The sequence below is a fragment of the Orcinus orca genome, chromosome 14, assembly GCF_937001465.1.
Source record: "Orcinus orca chromosome 14, mOrcOrc1.1, whole genome shotgun sequence".
Taxonomy (NCBI): domain Eukaryota; kingdom Metazoa; phylum Chordata; class Mammalia; order Artiodactyla; family Delphinidae; genus Orcinus; species Orcinus orca.
In genome coordinates, this window is record NC_064572.1 from 9,131,718 (window position 1) to 9,155,835 (window position 24,118).

General features: G+C 48.7%; 1 protein-coding gene across 2 annotated transcripts in view; it reads left to right on the top strand.

The window, feature by feature from the left end:
• The first annotated feature begins 6,899 nt into the window (after nt 1-6,899).
• Nucleotides 6,900-24,118, top strand: part of DISC1 (DISC1 scaffold protein) — a 352,385-nt gene continuing 335,166 nt past the window's right edge. The window contains exon 1 of one of the 2 annotated variants that reach the window (XM_049696800.1): nt 6,900-7,303. In XM_049696800.1, the coding sequence (XP_049552757.1) occupies nt 7,246-7,303 (58 nt within the window). In that variant the 5' untranslated portion in view covers nt 6,900-7,245. The remainder of the gene's footprint in view (nt 7,304-24,118) is intronic. The other variant, XM_004281592.3, reaches the window with a different exon arrangement.

Genomic DNA, 24,118 nt, shown 5'->3' on the forward strand with positions numbered 1-24,118 from the left:
TGAATGGGCAGGAGAGGGCAGTGAGAGTCCTTTTGGAGTTACTACATTTGGGAGACCAGCAGAGCCACTAGGTTGGATATACGAATCGAGTTTGGGAGAGAGGTTGCTGTGAAAGATGCCAGTCGAGGTGGTATCAGAATAGTTGAAACCGTGGAAGTGGTTACGATAGTCAGGTGGAGATGAGGGATGCTCAACAAAAGAGGAAGACCAAGGGCGCGATGCTGGGGAAGATTCAAAGAAGGGATGGGGGGCTTCCCTGGTGGCGCAGTGGTTGAGAGTCTGCCTGCCGATTCAGGGGACGCGGGTTCGTGCCCCGGTCCGGGAAGATCCCACATGCTGCGGAGCGGCTGGGCCCGTGAGCCACGGCCGCTGAGCCTGCATGTCCGGAGCCTGTGCTCCGCAACGGGAGAGGCCATAACAGTGAGAGGCCCGCATACCGCAAAAAAAAAAAAAAAAAAAAAGAAGGGATGGGGAGAAAGGAGAAACCAAAGGAAGACCCAAAGGGGGGGAGCAGACAAGGGAGGACCACAGGGGTGGATGGCTGGATGGCTAGACAGATAACAGACAGAAGACGGAGACTTATTGTAAGGGATTGGCACATGCACTTGTCAGGGCTGGCAATTCTGAAATCTGTAGGGCAGGTGGGCAGGCTGGAAACTCAGCATTTGAGGCTTCCGTCCTGAGGGAGAATTTTTTCTTCTTCAGGAAACCTCAGTTTTTACTCTTAGGGACTTCAGCTGGTTGGATGGGACACACCCACATTATGAAGGGCCATCTCCCTTACTTCAAGGCAGCCGACTGTAGATATAACCACATCTACAGAAGCACCTCCACAGGAACACCTAGATCAGAGTGTGATTAAATGGCTCGGTTGATTTAATAGCCTGGCCCAGCTGACACATAAGGCCTACGTCACAGTCCAACTCTTGTTGACCTGGCATCCATACACATCTCCTTAAGCCACTCATAGCCTCCAAATAAAGACAGCAGCAAAGTACTTCCACTTAACATGACGCAACTGCCCTGACTATAACCCTAAACGCACTAACCTTCTCCCCAGAGGAAGACGCATGGTCCTTAGGTGATGTTCAGTCTTCCCCTTCACGTCCTCGGACTTAAATACTGTGTTGTAAATTTAATTATTATTAGTACCTCTGATGTTATGTAAGTGGATAAGGAAGAGAAGAAAACAAAGATAAAATATAAAATAATACATCACGCGTCTTTATCTTCTCCCTTTCTTATCCATGTATAAACAGAGTCATAACAAAGTAAGGAAGAGATTCTCACGTCAATTACAGTTTTCAGGTATGTAACTGGTCACCTGGTTGGAGCTGGTATGTGTAATTACCTCCTTCAACGAATCATTCCCTTTGCCTTCAGGAAGTACCTCAGCTGGTCCTGGTTATTTACCTGCTGGGGTGACCCCAACCCTCATTGTGGAAGGGACTGGGCCATTAGTAGTCCTCCCTGAACTAGGTTGTCATAGTTTCCCATGGACTTTAGTCAGAGGGCATGGAAATACTAAGAGGTGCCCCGAGGGATCTCCTATATTCCAGACATACGCTTCCTTACCTGCACTGTGGCACGGCACTCCAATGTCCCCTTGGTAGTGAGGATCACTGCAGTCAGCACCGTAAGTCCCTCCTTTGCCTGTTGCTTCAGAGACACAAGGTACCCAAAGCGGCCAGGTGGCAATCTTTTTTTTTTTTAAATTGAAGTATAATTGATTTACAATATTATATTAGTTTCAAGTTTATAGCACAGTGATTCAGTATTTTTATACATTATACTCCATTAAAAGTTATTACAAAATAATGGCTATAATTCCCTGTGCTGTACAATATATCCTTGTTGCTTATCTTTTTTTTTTTTTTTTTTTTTGCGGTATGCGGGCCTCTCACTGCTGTGGCCTCTCCCGTTGCGGAGCACAGGCTCCGGACGCGCAGGCTCAGCGGCCACGGCTCACGGGCCCAGCCGCTCCGTGGCATGTGGGATCTTCCCGGACCGGGGCACGAACCCGCATCCCCTGCATCGGCAGGCGGACTCCCAACCACTGCGCCACCAGGGAAGCCCTTGCTCATCTAATTTAAACATAGTAGTTTGTATCTCTTAATGCCATATTTCTTTTTTGCTATCTACATTCATTTAGTTTTTAGATTCCACAAATAAGTGATATCATACAGTATTTGTCTGTCTCTGACTTATTTCAGTAAGCATAATATTCTCTATGTCCTTCCATGTTGCCGCAGATCAGGTGGCAATCTTAACTTCCAGTTAAATGGCATGATTGTTGCTTTTCTTGGTGAAACCATTCCCCCCTTCGGAACTAACACCTCTAGGCCAGCTGAACCTAAGGTTGTGGGAATAGAAGGCAAAACTTTTGCTAGTGGATCACTAAGGCTAATAGTGAGAGATGCCACTCCCATTTCCATCCCTTGATTCTTTGGACCCGTGAATCTGGCCACGGGAGAAACAGCGCCATATATTGGACACTGATTCAGAGCGTCCACAGAGAGCTTCCTGGAGAACCTTGCTCACATCTGCAAGGTACTGCTGCCTAGTGGTGCTGTAACCAAGTCTTCAAAAGGCCGTTCCATTGCTCTGTGCTCAGATCTGCAAGGTACTGCTACCTAGTGGTGCTGTAACCGAGTCTTCAAAAGGCCATTCCATTGCTCTGTCAAGCCAGCTGCGTCAGGGTGATAGGGAACACGGTTAGACTAGTGAATTCTGTGAGTGTGGGTCCACTGCCGCACTTCATTTGCTGTGAAGTGAGTTCCTTGATCAGAAGCCATGCTGTGTGGATAAGGCACTTTATGAGTCCACGGATGGTAGTTTCAGCAGAAGCGTTGTGTTCAGGAAAAGGAAATCTGTATTCAGTGTAATTATCTACTCCAGTAAGAACAAAATGCTGCCCCTCCCACGATGGAAGCGGTCTAACGCAATCAACCTGCCAACAAGTAGCAAACGGGCTGATCACCCTGGGGAAGGCTGCTATGTTGTCGGTCCTGATGCTGGCAGCTTGGACCCTCAGCAGTGGCCGTGGTCAGGTTGGCCTTGGTGAGTGGAAGTCTGTATGGCTGAGCTCACGGATAACTTCCAGCCCTGCCACCATGACCGCTTTGCTCACCAGCCTATTAGACAATGTCAAGCGTAGCTGGAGAAGGAGGCTGACTGGTACCCACAGAACGCGTCATCCCATCCACTTGAGGATTACAATCGTCCTCTGTTGAGACCAGAGCATCTATTTGTGACACAGTATCTTTGAGTTTCTTGCCCATTCAGAGAGGTCTATCTGTATACCTGTTCCTCAGATCTCCTTGTCACCAATTTTCCAATCATGTTCCTTTCAAATCCCTGACCATCCAGCCAAACCATTGGCCACAGTCCCTGAATTGGCATATACTTTTTTCTCTGGCCATTTCTCCTTTCAAGCAAACTGAACAACAAAGTTCACTGCTCAAAGGTCCGCCCACTGGGTGGATTTTCCTTCACCACTGTCCTTCGGGAATATCCCAGAAGGGGCTGTGCTACAGCTGCTTTCTACTTTTGGGTGGTACCTGAATACTATGCAGGACCATCTGCAAAGTAGGCCCAAGTTTTCTCTTCCTCAGTCAGCCCATCCTAGGGAACTGGCCATGAGGCCGCGGGTGCAGGCTGTGAGAGAGCAGGTAGTGTAGCAGGTGTGGGGACGTTGGGCATTTGGGCCGCTTCCTCATGTAATTTACTTGTGCCTTCCAGGTCTGCTTGAGCCGCACCTCACGTGTACCACTTCCATCTGATGATGGAATGCTGTTGTGCGTGCCCAGAATCGTGCCTGTGGGTCAGACGGCACCCAGTTCACGAAGGGCAGCTCAGCTTGCACGGCAATGTGGTGGCCCACGGCTAAACGTTCAGTTAGTACTAAGGCCCAGCCGTAAGTAAAAGGCTGTTTCTCAAAATGAGAATACTTATCCACAGAGGATGGCAGGGCTTTGCTCTGTAATCTTCGGGGTCTGTGATGTGACCCTCCCATAGGGGTCTGACCCAGCCTCCACCAGAAGCTACCACCACTGACCCCTGGATCTGTGGGATCATGTGGGTCGGATGGCAGAGGGCAGCTCACAGGGCAGCCCGGACGTGGTGCAGAGTCTTCTGTTCTGGGCTCCACTCAAAACTCGAGCTTTTCAGGTCACTTGGTAAATGGACTTGAGTAGTACCCCCAAATAAGGAATATGTTGCTTCCCAAACCCAACGAGGACCATTGGGTGTTGTGTCTCTTTTCCGGTCATAGGAAGGGCCAAATACAACAACTTATCCTTCACCTATACCACCGGACCTCTAGAAATCCCACTGAGATGGAAGGCTCTAGAATTTCTGTCAGATTTATCTTCCACGCTCTGGCGTACAAATGTCTCACCGATAAGCCTAGAATAGCTAGCCTTTCCCACTCACTAGGTCCAACCGGCGTAACATCATCAATGGAATTGACCAGTGTGAAGTCTTCTGGAAGAGAAAGGCGATAGGGTGCCTGCTTGACCAAATGATGATGTAGGGCTGGAGAACTGATCTATCCCTGAGGTAGGGCAGTCTTCGCTGCACCGCTGGTTTTGCCAGCTGAAAGAAAGCTGCCCTGGTGGTCTTTACTAACAGGTATGGAGAGAAAACGTTTCCCAGCCCAATAGCTGCATACCAGATACTAGCCGATGTACGAATTTGCTTAAACAGCGATGTTACAGCCGGTACAGCAGCTGCAAGGGGAGTCAGCATGGGCTTAAATCTATGATAATCCACTGTCATTCTCCAAGACCCATCCGTCTTGTGCACAGGCCACATGGGCACGTTGAATGGAGAGGTGCCGGGAATCACCACCCCTGCATCTTTCGAGTCCTTGATGGAGGTACTGATCTCGGTGATCTTTCCACAAACGCAGTCTCGCCTTTGGTTAGCTCTTTTCGAAGGCGGAGGCAGGTTGTAGTGGCTTCCACTTGGCCTTTCCTACCCAAACAGCCCTCACTCCACAGGCCCCAGAGCCATCGTGGGGATCCTGCCAATTGCCGAGTATCATTCTAAAGATGCCTTCCAAAACTGGAGAAATAACCCCAGGATGAGTGCAGAGACCCACCAGGAGATGGACCTGAGCTAAAACTCCATTGACCTCCATAAGCCCCTACTTGGACTAGTGGACTGCAATGATGTTCTGGGTCTCCTGGACTCAGGGTCAGTTCAGAGCCAGTGTCCAGTTAATTCCTGAAAAGTCTGATTACTTCCTTTCTCCCAGTGCACAGTCACCCGAGTAAAAGGCCCTATGTCCCTTTGGGGAAGGCTGAAGAAAGATTAACAGTATATATATATTTTGGCAGTGTTGTGAGGTCTTTCCTGGAAGAGACAGACATCTCTTTCGTTCAAGGAGTTTTGGGTCTGCAAACTGATGCAAGTCTGGGAATTGATGGAGGCTCTCTGTTTTGATAATTAAAATTCGGCTTTTGTTCCCTTGACCTAGAACTTTTCTGCTCATATAGATCAAATAAGAACTCAGTAGCATTCTCATCGAAGAACCCCATGATTAACTGGCCAATGCCATAGGTTTGTGGCGGTCAGAGTATTCCAGTTGCTGCTTTGACTCTGCTGTCCGTTACAGAAACCATGCCCACCCTGCCTTTGGTGATTCATTGCCACCATGTGGCCCCAGCTACCCTGGGGTCCAATTATCCTCACTGCATTTAAGGACCCACACTGCAGTGGCATAGTTCCCACTATAATTTCTGACCTACAGAGAAGAGCTGACCAACGATGCTGGGTCACAAAGTTATTTTTCAGGGTCACGGTGAACGGTGTGCCCTGTGGACCCTCTCGGAGTGAGTAAGCAGGTCATATGTGATAAATCCACTCTAATACTGCAACCTCCCTAAGCCTTTAGATAATGCCTTTCCAGTATACCAGGGCAGTTCTGGCATTTCCACTTCATTTAGTGGAGGTCACCTCTTGCCCCATGTTTCTGTCAACTAGCTAAACAAACAGCTTTTTTCTAATCTCTCAAACCACAGCACTGAGTCCAGATCTCCGCTTCGTGGTCTACACCGTTAAATTCAGCTTGATCCAACTTCTTTGTTCCTTCCACCATCTCCCCACATGCTTCACATCCACGCTCATATTCATTCCATCCCACAACTCTCTGACTCCTAACACGTCCAGGTGTTTTCACTCACACGGTTCTTATTTCGTGAAGGACCTTGACCCTCCTGTAGTTCTAGCAGGATCCTTTCCCTTCCTCCAGACAGCCTTTCCGATCCTTCTTCACGACACTCCCTCTTACCCCCATCTTCTGCAATGTTTTGTGCCAAACCTCTGGCTCGTGGCATATTCCACTGCATGCTGTTATTTAGTTTTATACGCACATATTTCTCTTCCCTGCTGGAGGGGAGCCCCTTAAGGGCAAGAACCGTGTCTGACAGGTGCGGCCTCAGCGATGCTCCAGGATCCCCCTTGAAGGAACCGAAGAGTGAAGGGACTCGAGCTGGGCACGGATCGCAGCTGTGTCCTGGGATGGCTGCCCCAAGTGGAGAGGGGGATCTGGGACCAGTCCAGTGCTGCCAGAAGATTCAAATAGTTGGTCCCTCATTTCATGTTGAACTGCTCGCCCCCCTCTTTCCCAGTGTGGTCTGTCGTCTCCCCTCGTTCTCCTCCCCCCGCTCCTCTCCTCCCCTCCATCTCTTCCATCAACCCTTTGGTCACTTCCCTAATTAGTGTCTGCGAGGCACCCTCGTAGACCCGCCCCGCCCCCCGCCCCAGGAAGGCCTCCCAGTTTCTCCTTCTCCGAACCACCCGTTCTCCCCACCGCACTTCCCCTCTCGCTTTCGTCCAGCAAACGGGCGAGAGCGAAAAGCAAACTTCCCGAGGTCCAGGACGCAGGCTGTGGGCCCGCCGGCCCCGCCCGCCCCAACCTCTCGCGTGTGCGTGTGTGCGCTTGTGTGCGTATGTGTGTGTGCGTGCGTGTGTGCGCGTGCTGTGTGCGTATGTGTGTGTGCGTGTGTGTGTCTGTGTGTGTGTGCGCGCGCGCGCGTGCCGGGGCCGAGGCTGGGGAGGAAACCGCCCGCGCGGCCCGTGAGGAGGAAGGAGCCTCCCCTTCCTCGCCAGCCCCCTCCCCACTTCCCGTCCGGAGCGGCCGCTCGCTTCCCCCGCCGCGGGCCTCGGGGCGCACGGAGCCCGCCGGCCGCCGCGGAGCTGGAGGCGGAGGAGGCGGAGCGTGAGGAACCGGCGGGGCGCATGCTGGGCGGGGGTCCCCAGGGCGCCCCGGCCGGTGGCGGCGGGGGCCACCGCGCAGGTAGGGGTGCTGTCACGGCGGCCCGGCGGGTCGGGGCGGGGGTCTGGCGGGGAGGGTGCGCTGTAACGTCTGGAAATCGTGCAGGTCCGGGCTGCCCCGCTGTTAACATTTTGGGTTTATGCATCCTTGTGAGGTGAGGGAAACTGAAGCAGGACCGCGTGGCGCGCCGCGCTGGGGTCGACGTCGCGCCGGGTCCTCCCCGAACACCGTGCTGAGATCCCGGGAGCCGCAGTTTTGGCAGCAGCGCCGGTCGGACCCGCCCGGGCGGGTCCCGGTGGCCGAGGAAGGCGGCCGGGGCGCGCTCGGGTTTGGATGAGCCCGGGGACTGCGCCGCCCGAACCTCGGGTCGCCGTGCGCCCTCACCCGCGCAATCGCGGGACAGGGGACGCCCGGGCGCCCGGTGCCGAGACCGCGGCCCGACCCCGGGCCGAGTCTCGGCTTCCACCGCATCGGGGACCTGGAGGTTGGGGTGGGTTGAGGAACTTGGTGCTGGTACCGCCCCAAGTGGCTGCTCGGCGAGCAGTTTCACCTCGCGTTTCCTTGGCAGTAGTGACGCCCACGCCCGGCTCAGAGCGATCCCTCCGCTTCCACCGCCCCGAGCACGGGTCACGCTGTCAACACTCAGGGTTGACACTTAGGCCATTAAGTGCACAGTTGCTTTTCAGGAACGGCAGGACGTCTCCTACCATCCACACTTTTAAAATACATGCACAGGAATTTGAGACTTGGGAAGAGAATGAGGTTTGGAGTCAGGGAGTATGTGTCCTTGCTGCGTCAGAAGAGGGCCGGGCGACTTTGACAAGTCCTTTAACATCTCTGAGCCTCGATTTCGAACCCCCAGCCCAGAGCTGAGATACACAGTAAGCTCTAAATCATCACCTCAGTTGCTCTTTTCACTAAGCAAAACCTAATTAATTTGGAGTGGTGTAGAAAAACCAGTTTGATTTGATTGAGGTATGAATAGCAGAGTTTTTTTTTAAAGGAAATTTAATCCTATTAAGTTCAGGCACATGAAGTCTTTTGAGGGTCAGTCGAGACCTGAGCAAAAAGAGGCCTGGAGCTGCTCTCTAAGCTGTGTGACCTTGAGCCTCAGTTTCCTCATCTGTTTACGAAAAAGATAAAACGCGGACAGTAACGTTTTGGGCTGATAGAGCTGCCTGAGACTCAGATGAGGTAAAAGATCTGAGAGCTCCTTGAGGCATGCAAGTCACTGCTCGAATAGAAGACATCACGGCTACCCAGAGGGATAAGAACGTCTGCAATTTATTTTTACCGCTTGCGGTATGTGCCAGGCAGTCTATCAGGAATCGCTCTGATGAAATCTGCCCCGGACTGTTGTAAGGTAGATACTTATAATCCTCTCCCTGTACAAAGCTGAGATGCAGCGTCACCCTGCTTCTTTCCAAAGGTCACGTGGCTGTTGAGGGTACAGCTAGGATTAGAACCCTGGTGTGGGTGCCTCTCACAGCTGTGTTCTCAGCCACTGGCCAAGCTGACGTTATGCAGACGAACTGTAGTTCAGAGCAGACCTGTGTTAGAACAGTTGATAATAATATACGCTGCATATTTATAGACTCTAAAATACGAGTGAATTGTTAGCCCTGGCAGAAGAGACTTTGAAATAATCTTAATTGTTTTCATCCCTATGTAAGAAGAAATCCAATTTTAAGCTGTCTTCTTATAAAAATAAGCAGTGAAAATTTGCCGAGAAAAAACGTACTAAAACCTTCAAAGAACGTATCACAAGAACTCATCAGAAATCCCCTAAAATAATCGAGTATTGAATAAACACTTTGAGGAAAAGGAAAAAGAAAGAACTCATCAGAGATCTCAAAACTAAATAGAGTTTGCATGAATATTTTATTTTAACATAAATTTGCCAGGACCCTTAGGATGCCACAAGAGGGGTAAACGGGGATTGAGGCTTTTGGTGTCATGGTTACCTGGCAGGGCTGGGACCCAGGACATTTCTGCAAGGACCTCACTGTTCACCTGAGATGCCCCCAGAAATGGACCGTCAGGCAAAGTCTGTGCACCTGAGGGAGAGTGTGTGCCGGGTTTCTGTGTTGCAGGAACAATCCCTAATTCAACTGTTTCCCTTATTCTTTTCTTCCTCTTTTATTCTTTTTTCTTTTTCCAAAAGTAGTGGGTGCTCGTTACAGGAAGCACGGAAAACTACAAACAAGAAAAAGAACACTGAAAACCACCATAATCCCAGCAAAGCAGACCAATGGTTTGGTGTCTCTTTTCTTGTAAGCCATTCCTGTGCCATGTTCATCAATTTCTATCTACTTCCGAAACACTGCATGCAAACTATTATTGTTTCATTAGATGACGAAAATAACAGTAGCTCATTGCTCAAACATTAGGAAGAAAAAGCCCACATTTATTATGTTCATTAAAACTTTTCCTTTTAAAAAAATTCTTAAAATTGTGGTTGAAGAAGGATTAGCGATTAAATGGTTAATGTGTGAATTTTATTGTGATTTTGGTCAGAGTCTGATGAAAGATCTTCAGAGTGAAGAGAGGATACAGGGGTGACCTTTAAATAATAAGATCTAGAGACCAGCACAGAACAAAGTTTCTGAGTATAAAATTTTTAGATTAGGATCATTAGACCAGAATTAGAATAATCTTTTTGACAATGATGATACTAATTCAGCTTATATGCCAGTTTCTCATGCAAAGCCAGCAGAGACCCGTGCTTCCAGAGATGCCCTGGGCAGCCACCCTGGGGCTGGGGCGGGTCCCCTCTGGCATAGCTGTGCCACTTTCCAGCCAGCACCATTTATAATGTAAGCCTTTTAGCCCTTGGGAATCTTCTCTTGTTCTCGATTTTAATGACTGTGGTGAAAATTCCTTAGCAAGTATCTTTCGTGCAACAGTCATGCAGTTTAAAAAATACTTGCCACAGATGCTCTGACCATTCCAAATCCATTTTCTCTTGAAATCAGAGTTTACCAGCTGCTTCTTTGAGCACAGACTTCACCATCAGCTTCACATTTTTTCATACCAAGTGGTAGCGGGAGAGGAGAACTGTGGCTGACCAGTGAGTGACATGGTATTTCTATTTGGTTTTGGAAGGCAGTCAGGGGCCCACATGGTGTGCTTAGCTGCCGACATGACCATCGGTTTTCTGTCTGCTTCCTTTTATCCGGCCCTCCTTCCTTTTGGCCACTTGCCTCCTGTCATGGCTCATAAGTGGATGTAGAGATAGGCTTCCTGAGATCACTAGGGTCACTTCTTGGTCTTCGGGTGTTGTAAAACAGAATCACAGAATTTGTTGCTGGAAGAAGCTTCAAACGATCAGGTGGTCAAATCTGTTGAGCTCTGGCCGGTGAGGCACGGACAAGTGCATTTACCAAGTGCAGCTGCTGAGAAATATATATTTCGTCCTTATAATGGTAACCATAGGTGTAGGGGGCCTGATCTTAAATGAGGTAATTGAAATAAATAGACCTAGATTCTTTTTTTTTTTTCTTAAATCTTATTCATTTATTTATCTTTGGCTGCATTGGGTCTTCATTGCTGTGCGTGGGCTTTCTCTATTTGAGGTGAACCGGGGTTACTCTTTGTTGTGGTGGCTTATGTTGTTCCGGAGCACGGGCTCTAGGCACGTGGGCTCAGTAGTTGTGGCGCACGGGCTTAGTTGCTCCGCGGCATGTGGGATCTTCCCGGACCAGGGCTCGAACCTACGTCCCCTGCATCGGCAGGTGGACTTTTAGCCACTGCGCCACCAGGGAAGCCCTAGGCTCTGTTTTTTTTGTTTTATTTTTTCGGTACGCGGGCCTGTCACTGTTGTGTTCTCTCCCGTTGCGGAGCACAAGCTCCGGATGCACAGGCTCAGCGGCCATGGCTCACGGGCCTAGCCGCTCCGCGGCATGTGGGATCTTCCCGGACCGGGGCACGAACCTGTGTCCCCTGCATCGGCAGGCGGACTCTCAACCACTGCGCCACCAGGGAAGCCCCCCTAGGCTCTATTTTTGACAAGGAGAATGTATGTGTTTTGCATTTATAAATGAAAGCATATCTCATCTTACTAAAATACTGATAGGCAAAGGAGGACAATTTCACAGCGGTGGAATAAGAAAAAAAGTAAAGAGAAGATAAATGGGGGCTCAGTTTCTCATACACTGGAAACATAGACTTGTGAAAGCTGTTTTGTGATTACAGATCCTCTGCTGAAAAAAAGTTTGTGTATCTCAGTACAGTTCTTTTTTTTAATTAGGGTGTAATTGACACTAACATTATATTAGTTTCAGGTGCAGGACAGGTATTTGTGTACATTGTGCAATGATCATCACAGTAAGTCTAGTTAACGTTCCTCACCTTAGAAAGTTACAAAGTTGTTATTTTTTTTTCCTGGTGATGAGAAGTTGTAAGGTCTCAACTCCGTACAATTTATTACTATTTCCTTGATGCTTTCATTATAGCCACGAGCCGGGCATAGTGGAATGTGAGACAGCTGACCTTGGGTATAGATAATCTGCGTTCAATTCAAATAGTAGATCTGACTCTTATCAATGCTTTTGTTTTCCTCTGGTTATGGAATTCTCTCGTAGAAGAGACACTAATTTATCCATTTATTCATTCCGTTGTATTTATCTGTCCAGGAACATTTATTTGGCACTTACTGTATGCATGGCACTGTGGTGTACCCAGCAGGGTGTTTAAAGATGTATCAGATTGTCCACAAGGACCATCCAGTTGAAAGGGGAGATCTAACGAAGCCTGGTACTCTTTCCGGGTGATTTAAGGCAACCCTCGGATTTTCGCAGCCACCGTTAGGACGCTTCTTCCAAAGACATCTCAGTCCTTCCTGTGTCTTCCCTGTCCCGACAATTGTGTCAGTATTTCTCTGCTCAGTACCTCCTGCCAGTCGGGCCTGCACACTGCTGCCAGGATAATCTTCCTAAAGCAGAGATCTGATTAGGTCCCTGTTCCCCGTGCAAAGACTCAGTATGGTCCTGCAAGCAAATTCTTAGCATTCCTTTCCAGGCCTTCCGTAAACAGGCCACTAAATCCCTAAAATGGTTACTCTGACCCTTTTCCTGCACTCTTTATTCTGTCCACCAAGAACATGATGGAATCTGTCCTCTTTGCCCCCAGTCTCTCCACATCTTGCCAGTAATACTTCCCAGCCTTCTCTGGTCCTCTGGGATCATCTACTCTTTTCCACTTCTTCTGTTACAGTTTGTTGTGTATTTAACCCGCCTTCCCAACTCCAGTGTAAACCCCTTGGACTCAAGGAAGCTCTCTGGTTGATCACCTTTCCCCTCCTGTATGTAGCCCATTCATGGTTTATTCCACTCTGACTGAGTTGAATTAAACGATTTATTATATTTTAGATTGAGCAATCCCGTGTGTGGATTAACCCCGTCTTGTTATTTTTATGTCTTTCGAAACCAACCAAGAGTTCCAGAAGTTCCTCTCAGTTCAAAAGTTTATTGAAATGCACAGATCACATTGCCGCACACCGTGGTGGCTGTTTAGATTTTAAAAAAACGTGTAGATTGTTGTCCGTACCCTTGAGAAGCCATGGTCCAGGGGAAAAAAGAGAATTAATTTTTGAAGTTTCTGGATGCTGTTTCATCAGAATGGCAATTGGGATACGCCAACATCATCAAGAAGTAAGCAGCCCCTGGTAGGTACCCAGTGAATATAGGATGGATGGATGGATAGGCAGGTGAGTGGAGGGAGAAAGAAGGAATTCTTTAATTTAGAATTTATCAATTGCAATGTTTACTGCTGGGTATAACAATTTTTTTTTTTTTTTTGCGCTATGTGGGCCTCTCACTGTTGTGGCCCCTCCCGTTGCGGAGCACAGGCTCCGGACGCGCAGGCTCAGCAGCCATGGCTTACGGGCCCAGCTGCTCCGCGGCATGTGGGATCCTCCCAGACCGGGGCACGAACCCGTGTCCCCTGCTTCGGCAGGCAGACTCTCAACCACTGCGCCACCAGGGAAGTTTTTTGAAGATAACTTAGGCAAGTATTGATTTCCACACTTGTATATAAAATGTGCTGCTCTTCATCTAGGAAGAGAGAGACTAGTCCATCTCTAGACACTCTGTGTTAATTTCCTGGCCGTGGTGTTACCATTTAGTCAATCCAGCAGCTGGGAGGCCCGCAGCTGGTGGGGGCGGAGCGAAGGGGAGCATTCACGCTGATCCCACACTCATGACCTCATCCTCCACCCAGCCGCCTCATTGGCTTTGGGGATTGTAGGATGAGTTCTGAACTATTTCCCAACAGGGCAGCTTTTGTGTGTCCTCCTCTGCTTGACTCAAATAGTCGTTGGAACGGAAAAATGGACAAATTCTGTCATTTTAATGCAACTGTTACATTTTCTTGACTTTAGGATTTGGGATTATCTAGGTACATTCATTCCAATAAATACTGGAATGTTTTTGAAACTTTTTTGAAAAGCATAAGGTGATATATAAGGAAAGGTATTGATATTACACCTATTTTTCCCAGTTTGCTGAGGTGGAGTAGGGCTCAGTGAAAATAAAATGAGATATCCCGAAGGGGTTATTTACCTTAGGCTGATCTTGGGGTACATTTATATTGACTCTGCTTTTAAAATTATTTTTAAGGAGCATAAGACCCTTTAAAAAAAACAGTATCCTATCCAAATTAGGAGACCGCCTTTCCCAGTACAATGAATAATTCTTCATCATTACAGAGCCAGGAAGGGGTGAGTCAACCAGAAATTTAGTGGAGAGAATATGCCTTTGCATTAGTCTGGGCTGAATTTCTTGTCTTATTTATCTTCTTATCATTTGTGTTAGACCCGTAGTAGGAATAGAGACTTACCGAATTGCATGGGTTTAAACTAACATTGTAATTTGACCACCATGGCGCGCAGGGGAATTGCTTCCCAACCGGTGGTGGCTCCTGAAATGTGGCATGGGAGGCTCAGGCAGCAGCTGGGTTTGGAAAGGCAGGGTAGGGCACGTGTCTTCAAGTTGCTTTTGCACGCGAACACAGTCTTGAACATGCTGCATGTTCAAGATCTATACAAGTGGTGAAAATTTCTAAAGGCTCTGCCATTCACACATTGCATAAGAGAAAAACCTCAGCTGCCCATATCAAAGTACACCCTGATGATTTTAGTTTGGAGTGGCTTTAGACGACCCAGGAAGCATGTGGGGACTGCAGCACCCCAAGCTGACGTTTGGCACTGCCCCTGCCCCTCCAGAGCCTATCACCCAGGATGTTCATCAGGTATCAAGATGTACTGTGAATTTCTGAAACATGGACCAATGCACCTTTTAATGGAAGTGCGGAGGTGGGTGGCAGATTTCTTTTAAATTGTGATCAATTACTCATTATTGATGTGGGTAAGTGATGGTTAACTGTGACTGGCCGAGTGGCCGGATGGATAGGACTGAGAGTCAGGACCCTGGGCAAGTCCTTTAATCTCTCTGAATCTTAGTGTCCTTCCTGGTCAGCCCTCAGTGTAGAATTGTGGTAAAGGTCTAATCCGATCATTTATATGAGCGCATCATAATCTGTACCATTTACGTGTAAAGCATTGTCTTGATGGTAAACTCGCTGATATTGCCTCTAACATCAATCCTGCCTGTGATCTCAGTTTGCCTTATAGCTTGTCCCTCACACCCTAATCCAGGTCCCTGATCCTTTAACTGAATCGCATTAGTGTTTCTGCAGCAAAATAGATGCTCGTGCCCTTAACTCAGTGAGCTGGATAGACTCTCCATCGCCTCACATCTGTGCACACGAGGGCTTGCAGACTCCTGCAGGATGCGTGAGGGGAAGCTCCCGGTTCTCCATGATGCATCCTGAGCTTGTACTTAATCGTTGTTGTCCTCGTTTTGCTTCTTCTCCTCCCCTTCCCCTCATTTTCTCCTGCTGCATTTCCAATTCTTAGCCTCAGTGGCTGTTGTATTATCTCTGCTCTCCCCGAGATGGGCCCCCCCGATATGCTGCCTTTGTTGTGATACACAAGCCCAGCCTGCATAAGGGGTGAGCCCAGGGACGGAGGCGGCGTTGCAGGGGAGGGAGAGCTTCAGCACACTGCCAGCGCAGGAGTGCAGACTGGCTCTTCTACAAGGCAGCGCTGGCAGGCGGTCTGCTCTGCGGGGTCCGGGGGCTCCCGTGCTCAGCTTCCAAGACGGTGTGCCCACCAGGCCTGGCTGGTGTTTGGTCCTTGGTCTGACACCTGGGTTCTCGGGCTTTGCCTCGCCCTTTGGGAGGGCCGGGCTGTGTAGTCTGCCTTGCACTGGCTTTGACTCTGCTCTTTTTTTTTTTTTTTTTTTTTGCGGTACGCGGGCCTCTCACTGTTGTGGCCTCTCCCGTGGCGGAGCACAGGCTCCGGACGCGCAGGCTCAGCGGCCATGGTTCATGGGCCCAACCGCTCCGCGGCATGTGGGATCTTCCCGGACCGGGGCCCGAACCCGTGTCCACTGCATCGGCAGGCGGACTCTCAACCACTGCACCACCAGGGAAGCCCTGACTCTGTTCTTGATGCTGCTGCCTCTTGGATCAATCCTTGGGGGCCACATTTTGCAGCCCGAGGGCAAACGATGCCCCACCCTCTAATCCTCCCGGGCCCCAGAGCCCCTGCTTGTCTTGGAGGGAGCCGTAGACAACTGCTGTCATTGATGAGCTGGAAGGAAGAGGGGTTGGAACTGTCAAGGTGCCCCCGTAAATGTCCACCCCCCCCCCGGCAGCCGGGGTGGGCGATGCCTTTGGCTCCTATGTTGCTGTCTTGGGCTGTGAGCGCTCGAGGGGGCTGCTGGTGATGAGGAAGCTTCGCATGGCTGATCGATAGCAAATGATCGCGGAGAGTGAAGGTGGTGTAACAGAGCACTTGAGGGTTGGCTCTGGGAAGGGAATTCTGGAATTCTGGTCCTAGAGCCAGTCGATCTTTGCCTTTTCCAGGTGTAATTTAATTTTGGGTTTGTCTTTATAAAATTTTCATCTACATGAAATGTACATTCTCCGTTCTCTCTGCAAGATGCTCCACTGGTTGGAATTTGGCTTCTTGGAATCCCCTCTGATAGTTTGCCTCTCCTGTTGCAGAAAATTCCCCGCTCTTGCTGGTATCATCTCACACCCAAAGAGGGCATTCTAACCTCAGAAGAGGCTCAGCTCAGCAGTGCGCCTGCCATGCCTTTCTCTCTAAGCATAGAGTTTGGCCTCTCCCTTGGCTTCTCAGGTGTTCTGGCTGCAGGGAAGAAATTGGCACAGTCCACGCTTATTTAATAAGACTGTTATGGAAGTGAACCCAACCTGAGTGCTGGCGGGGACAGAGGGGGACCCAGCTGCTTGCTCTGCCACCAAACCTCACCAGCTCCCTGTACATTTCTGGAGCTGTCACTTGGGAGCTGTTTTCGCTGAGGGAGAACCACTGTGAGGCTGGGGACTTGGCAGTCTAGTTGGCAAATCCTCTGGGTGTCCTTTCAGCATTGTCTGCAGGGACTGTAGGAGTCAAAGGCGCTTCAGTGCAAAGAGAATGCCAGATTGTTCCCTGGAACCCCAAAGGAGCCAGAGTCAAAGGGGCTTTTTGTTTCCCCAGGAGAAAAGCCCACAGGAAGTCTCAGCTTCCGATACTCCTCTGCAGCCTCATCGCCCATCAGAGCTGACTGTGCTCCGGCCTCCCTTGAGGGAGGCAGTAACTTGAACAGAAAATAAATAAATGGAAGGATGCCGTTCTCCGTGGCCGGGGTGGTGCACACGTGTTGGGCCCACGAGCATGCAGGTTGGGCCCTTCCTCCAGGCCTGGGGCCCAGGTTCCCCCTGCAGAGAGGGCTTGACTGGTGAACCGAACGTAGTCATGGCCACTTCATGCTGTTCTTGTAACAGAGAAGAGCCAAACCTGACTCCATGTTGGATCTGATTTTTTTTCTTTAACCTTTGCTTTCCGCTGCTTTGGTTCACTAAAACGATCCTGTCTGTACACAATGGCCCGCCTCAGGGAACCCTGCCCCTCTGCCTGAAGGTTAAACCAAAGTGCCTTTGTTCAGGGCAACCTCCGGCCCCTGTCCACCTGTGCATGGCTGCCAGAAAGAAGAAGTTAACACACCCCCTGCCCGAGGCTGGCCGTTCCAGGGGATGTTTACAAAACTTATGGCCTTTTAAACTTTACTTCCTCACCCCCTCCCCCTCTCTGTGCTATAAAACAAACTGGCATCCAGACCCCGATAAGATGGTTTTTCAGAGACACTAGTCTGCTGTCTTCTCGGTCTGCTGGCTTTCCGAATAAGGTCGTATTCCCTGCCTCAACGCCTTGTCTCCCGATTCATTGGCCTGTCGTGCGGTGAACAGAGCGAGCTTGGACTCGGTGACATTCTGAGAATCAACTGTGGTCATGTGAGGAAAGATCTGAGCCCGGCCTCTGCCCCATCGTCGGCCCTCAAAGGGGCTAACGTTAGATTTCAAATTTCTACCAGTAGTTCTGTCACTTACCAGGTATGTGACCAGGAGCAAGCCATTTAATTTCTCTTCGGCTGTAAACTGGGCAATAACAGTGCTTATTTCATAGAACCATTGTGAGGATAATGAGACACACACAAAGGGCTTAGAAAATACTAGCTGATTAGAACAGGTGGGCTGCGGCCTAGAGCTGTGCGGGCCATGTCCAGCCAGGAGTACACGTGAGGGCCCAGGGGGTAGTGGGGCTGACCCCCGGCCTGGGCCCTGGTGCTGAAGAAGGGGTGCCTTCTTCCAATCCATCAGCTCAGAGGGGCCACCTTTTTCTAATTTATCCTCCCAGAGGGAACATCTTTTTATAGTTCATCACCCCAGAGCGGGCGCCTTTTAAAAAATTTGCACAGTGGCACCGTGTGTGGTAGCTGCAGCCCTGTGGACAAAAGAAAGATGCTATTATTAGTGCAGCACACAGACCCTTCCGGAGGGAGAGCGTGTATCGCATGCTTTACCTGGCTCCAGCTTGGTCATTTGACTTTTATTTCAGGGATATGATTACCATAGTCAGAGGAGCAATTTTGCTATTTCCTCAATTCTAAATTTTCTCTAGAATTTTCCTTGAGGCCAAGGGCTATAATTTCCTGCCTTCCAAGGCCCCCTCGTCACCACTGCCTTTCACCTGTCCTCTGGAATGCACATTTTTTTTAAACATCTTTATTGGAGTATAATTGCTTTACAATGATGTGTTAGTTTCTGCTGTACAACAAACTGAATCAGCTGTACATATACATATATCCCCATATCTCCTCCCTCTTGCGTCTCTGTCCCACCCTCCCTATCCCACCCCTCTAGGTGTCACAAAGCACCGAGCTGATCTCCCTGTGCTATGTGGCTGCTTCCCACTAGCTATCTGTTTTACATTTGGTAGTGTATATATGTCCATGCCACTCTCTCAGTTCGTCCCAGCTTACCCTTCCCCCTCCCCGTGTCCTCAAGTCCATTCTCTATGTCTGCTGTCTTTGGAATGCACATTTGTTAACACAGGTTGGAAAAGAATGGGTCAGAGTGTCAGCTGGGTGCTGGTTATTGACTCTTGGCCTCTCACCCATCCTTCGGTGCTTTGCACTTTACTGCTGGGGCTGGGAGTCAGACACATCCCTGGCTCCATTGCCGGCTCCCTTCCTGTTAAATTCTGCCAGCTGGAGGTAGTGGTGGGAGACCAGAGGCAGGAGGGAGAGAAGGCTTCCTGGTTCGGGTTTTACAGTGGGGCAGTTGCAGGCAAGGATGGGTGATTTGGGCTCCAGCAGCCCTGACAGGTAAGCCCTTTCCCCAGGCTCCAGAACCGATGGGCACGGGCTCTGCAACAGTCCAGCCGACTGAGCAGCCTCAGGGATGCAGCCCGGAGCACCAGTGTCTGACCTCTAGCTATTATCCCTTCTAGCTCTCCTTCTTCTTTGTGCTTTTCCAGTTCTTTCCATACTTTTGTGACCAACTCCCTGTATTAAACGTCCTCTGTTTGGCATACCTGGAGTGGTCTCAGTTTCCTGCACGTTGTGTGTGGTCTCTGTGGATCTGTTGGGTGCTTAGGGCTGGGTCCACTCCCCAGGATCTCTTCCTTCCTGTTTCCGTCTTCACACGTGTCAGCATTACTGCCGTAGCCTTTACAATAGGTTTTCAGCCTTCAGCCTCTTTCTAATCATGGTGTCATTATAGTCAGATTAATTTTCCTAAAACTCTAGTTCACCCAGCTCACACCTCTGCTCAAAACCCTGCCTTTGGGCTTCCCTGGTGGCGCAGTGGTTGAGAGTCCGCCTGCCGATGCAGGGGACACAGGTTCGTGCCCTGGTCCGGGAAGATCCCACATGCCGCGGAGCGGCTGGGCCCGTGAGCCATGGCCGCTGAGCCTGCGCGTCCGGAGCCTGTGCTCCGCCACGGGAGAGGCCACAACAGTGAGAGGCCCGCGTACCGCAATAAAAACCAAACCAAAACAAAAAACCCTGCCTTTACAGCCGTTTGGTAAGGGTCTAGTCACCTATGACCTAAACCCCATTGGTGAGCGTCATAACATGGCACTGTCTCCACAGTCTTAACAACAGACTGTGTACAGGTCCGTATACTCCGAGGGTCGTTCTTTCGCCCTGGCTCGGGGGCAGGCAGTTGGCTCAGTGGCAGACGCACCCATAGTCGTGTGACTGTGAGAAAGGTTGCAGAGCCTGCTGGTGGCTTCTGCTGCATCTCCTTCCCTCCCCTCACCGGTTCCTGTTCAAGTCAGGCCGGGGCCTTTAGGACAGGGTCTTAGGTTGCACTGGCCCCTCTTCCTCTCCTGGAGGACAGCAGTCAGTGTACAAGGTAGGCCCGATGTCCCGGGATTAGGGAGGTGGAGTCCAGGAAGCTTAAACCGTGTCACTTCTTATAAACTGATGGAAATAGATTACGGTGAAAAGTGCAGATGAGCTGTGAGCCTATATGAGATTGTCATTGTCTTGGGACGGGAGGTTTCTCACCCCCATAAATTTTCTGACTTCTTTGAAGTAATGTTTTTAGGAAATTCCAGAGCGGAGGGGGTGGGAAGAATCTCTTAATGGAAATGAAAGGGGACGTTATAAGGTCAACTGGAGGAAAAATATTATGGTTAATGTTCAAACGTAGCTTTATTGTTTTTATGTAAAAGACAAAACATAGGGCATTATAAAACATCAAGCAAGCCTGAAAAATACACGGTACAAGAAGTGATCACTGAAGCCTCACCTTCCTCACTGAGTGCTTTAGTGAGCATCCTTCTGGAGGGTTTTCAGGCCTGTGTTATACACACATGCAGTTCTACAGAGGTGGGATTATGTCCCCTTGTTTTCTAATCTATTTTTTCCCATTTATTAGTACAGCACAGAAACGTTTTCATGTCAGTAAACATTGCTTTACTTTATTATTTCTAATGGCTACACAATATCCCATGTTTGCCCTGTTGATTACTCACCCAGCCACATTAAACTGGAATGTTTACGGTCGTGCCCCCTTAGAACATGCTAGCTTTTATTAAGTTCCTGTGTTTACGGTGATGCTGGGAATCTAAGGTATTCTGAGATATCAGTGCTTAGAACATCAGAAGTGTGGTTCCCTGCTGAGGGAAGTTCACTTCTCCCTCCGTTTACTGCTGGCTACCCTAAGGCACCGCTCGGATGGAGGGGACGCTCTGCCTGACACTGCCGTCCAGGGACTCAGGCTGACAAAGGGCCTGCCACCTTTAGCATGTGGCCTTTGCCACCCAGCCAGTGGATAGTGGAAAAGAGAGAGCAGAAGACTTCCTAGGGGCTGTTCAAGGATCAGAACTGGAAGTGGCTGACCCTGCTTCTGCCCACATCCCATTCGCCAGGGTTGAGTCACATGGCCACAGGAAACCGCAAGGGAGGCTGGGAAATTCTCTTAGCTGGGTATGAGGGAGGAAAAGACCTCCGTTTGGTGAACAGCAACCAGTCTCTACTAGAGCTCCCCCTAGTGGTCTCCAAATCCCGGTTCTCTTTTCCTCTCACATCTGGAAACCGCACCGCCCGCCCGCCGCCGCCCCCGCCCCCCCCACCCGCCCCCCAGCAAGGAGACACCATGCGGCCCTTGCAGTCATTGCAGATGGCTTTTCTCCTTTCTGTCTAAATGAGGATCCCGGCTTAACGGGCCTTACTAAATGAGCTTCTGTGACTTATGAACTAAAAAGGAATAAGTTATTTACCTCCTCCTGAGCCCCTCCCAATTTTCAGTGATGGAGCAGAGACAGGATGACACAAGACTAAAAACTCCCCTTTGAACAGGGTGAAATAGGAGATTGACCATAGTCACGTGCATCTCCAGGTTCAAAGCAATCCTGGAAGCCAGTGGGTAGGCAAGGTGAAGGCCCCCTGCCAGGGAGTGGGAGAACTTTCTCCACGGGGCCTTGATTCTGCTCTCTGAGAGGGAGTCTTTTGTTAATTGTCTGCATGGCCCCTGGCTCTGTGCTGCCGGGGTCATCCTGTCCTTCAGTCTCCATGGCAACATTTGAAGCGTTGCTGGGGAGTCGGCCATCTTTACGAGGGCGAGGGCGTGCACAGCTTTTTCCGCCGTCCGTTTAGTGGCTTGAGGTTTTTAAAGGCTCGTATAGACTCTTTATTCAAAGTCCAGGCTCATGATGTCTTAGGCCGTACATTTCTGTCAACAACTTAGTAGGATTCTCTTCTGTTTTCTTCCATTAAGTTCGTTATACCAATGGCTAATCCCAAAGTTTTTTCTTAGACATTATTGTCAGGCTTGATTTATTATATAACTGTATCACCCCATACCCTTCCTTCTCAACTGAATGGTGGTTACCTTGAGGCCCTCGGATTCAGATGGGAAGGCATCACTCTTGATCAGTTCTTTGCCACAGGGCTGAGGCTTTGGGCCTTTGTCACTTATAAGCTTTTTCAATCTTATTTCTTAGTGTTTGAGACAGGTTTTCCAACCCTTCAGGCACACAAATTGATGGATTCTATCCTCTTTCATTTACGCCTGCAAACCAACAAATTCTTGACCGATCATATCTTTTTCTTTAAAACTACTTTAATATCATCTTTACTATTGCTTTTATTTTATTACTAATTCTCTACTTTCCCATTTCCCCCACTGGAGCCGCCAGCTTGGTAGACACTAGGTCTTTCTTAGTGACTGCAGGTGATGATTTTGCCAAACATTTTGCCATTGCATAACTTGGATCTCCATTTTTCCAGCCTCTGATATCAGTTTCCTTGCTGTCCACTGCTTGGTTGTTAAGCCAGTACCGCTTATTTTATTGGTGCCTACTTTAAGACACCAATTTTTGTACGAGTTAACCCCTGCTATTGTAATTTAAAAACTAAATTCTCAGTAGCGTAGCACTTTCAAAGTTCGTTTGTTGCTGATATAAATTACATTTTGAGGCAAGGCTGTTGGTGATGGGGTTTGGGAGGGGAGGGCATTCAGGGAGTCAGGTGGACCAGTGCACGTCCATTTCAACCTGCGGCTTCCAAAGTCTCCTTAGAGCATTGACATTTAATCGATAGAGGAAGAAGGACTGTGAGATGACTACAAAGGAGGTTTTTATTAGCCAGGCCTGGAAGGGGTGGCCATGATTTCTGTCCACAATTTCACTGACCAGAACTCAGTTACATGGCTGCACATAATTTCAAGGGAAGCTGGGAAATGTGTTCAACTGTGTGTCTCAGAGAAAAGGGAAATGGGCTGGTGAATAGCTATCAGTTTCTGCTTGGATGCCTATGTAGCAGAGACTCTTTTAAAGACCTTATATATATGAACTTCTTTAATTCTGTGAGATAGAAACTGTTGATATCCTCATTTTACAGATGGGAAATTGAGGCACTGGGAGGTTAAATAGCTCCGCAAAGGTCACACAGCTAACCAGTGGTGGAGACAGGATTTGAATCCAGACTACCTTGTCTGGCCCTATTCACTACTCTATACTGATAACGTAGAATATTGTTAAAACTTAAAAGTTAAATGTAAAAAATGATAAAGGTAAAGATCACAGATTTAAAGGTTAAAAAGTGAGAATTAGAAGTGATACATTTAAAAATTACATAAAATAAAGAGAAATAACTATAATTGAGAAGCAAAGAATACAAGCTTAAAAGAATGATACACAGCCTTCAGTGTAAATGAGGGTAAAATGTGGTAAATGAAACACAATGGATAAAGATGAAAGAAAGTGGAAATTAGGGGAAAAAATACTTATAAAGTAACTGGAAACTGAAAAAAAGCCCAAAGATGAAGTGAGAAAATAGCGAAATAATACAAAAGAATAAAAATATTAAATAAGAGAAAGTAAGAGTTAAATAAGTGAAACTCAAAATATGAAGAAAGGCAAACCCAGGACTCATTTAGTGAGACACAATACAGCTAAGGTTCAAAACAATGAAAATAGAAGTTTCCTGTAGGCAAAATAAGAAGAAAGTTAAACCAAAAATGATAAATGAAACTAAAATAATAGAAAAATGACACACTCTTTAGAAGACAATTGGGATTTTAAAAAGAAATTCACAGAAACAGGTAAAATAAGTAGCAGTGTAAATCCTGCTCTCAGAGTGCTCCAATCTGAACCAACACCTGTGATTAGGGGTCCCCAGTAGACATTCTCAGGGCTGGGAGCTGAGGGGTAGACGGGGACCTGGGATCTCCCCTCCTTTACAGACCCTACAGTGCCTGAGTGGAGTGATGTCAGCAAAACGGGGGAGTAGGAAGCGCCAGGCCCTTGTTCCTCCATGGGAAGTTTAAAAACAAACAACAAATAACAGTTAGAGACCAGCTCAGACAACTTTACAGCAGCTCTGGAAAATAGAGGACTACAGAAACTAAGTAAATGCCCAGAGAACAAAGAGCCACCTTCAAAATGGTAGGTTCTACAGAATTTAAATGATAAATGCA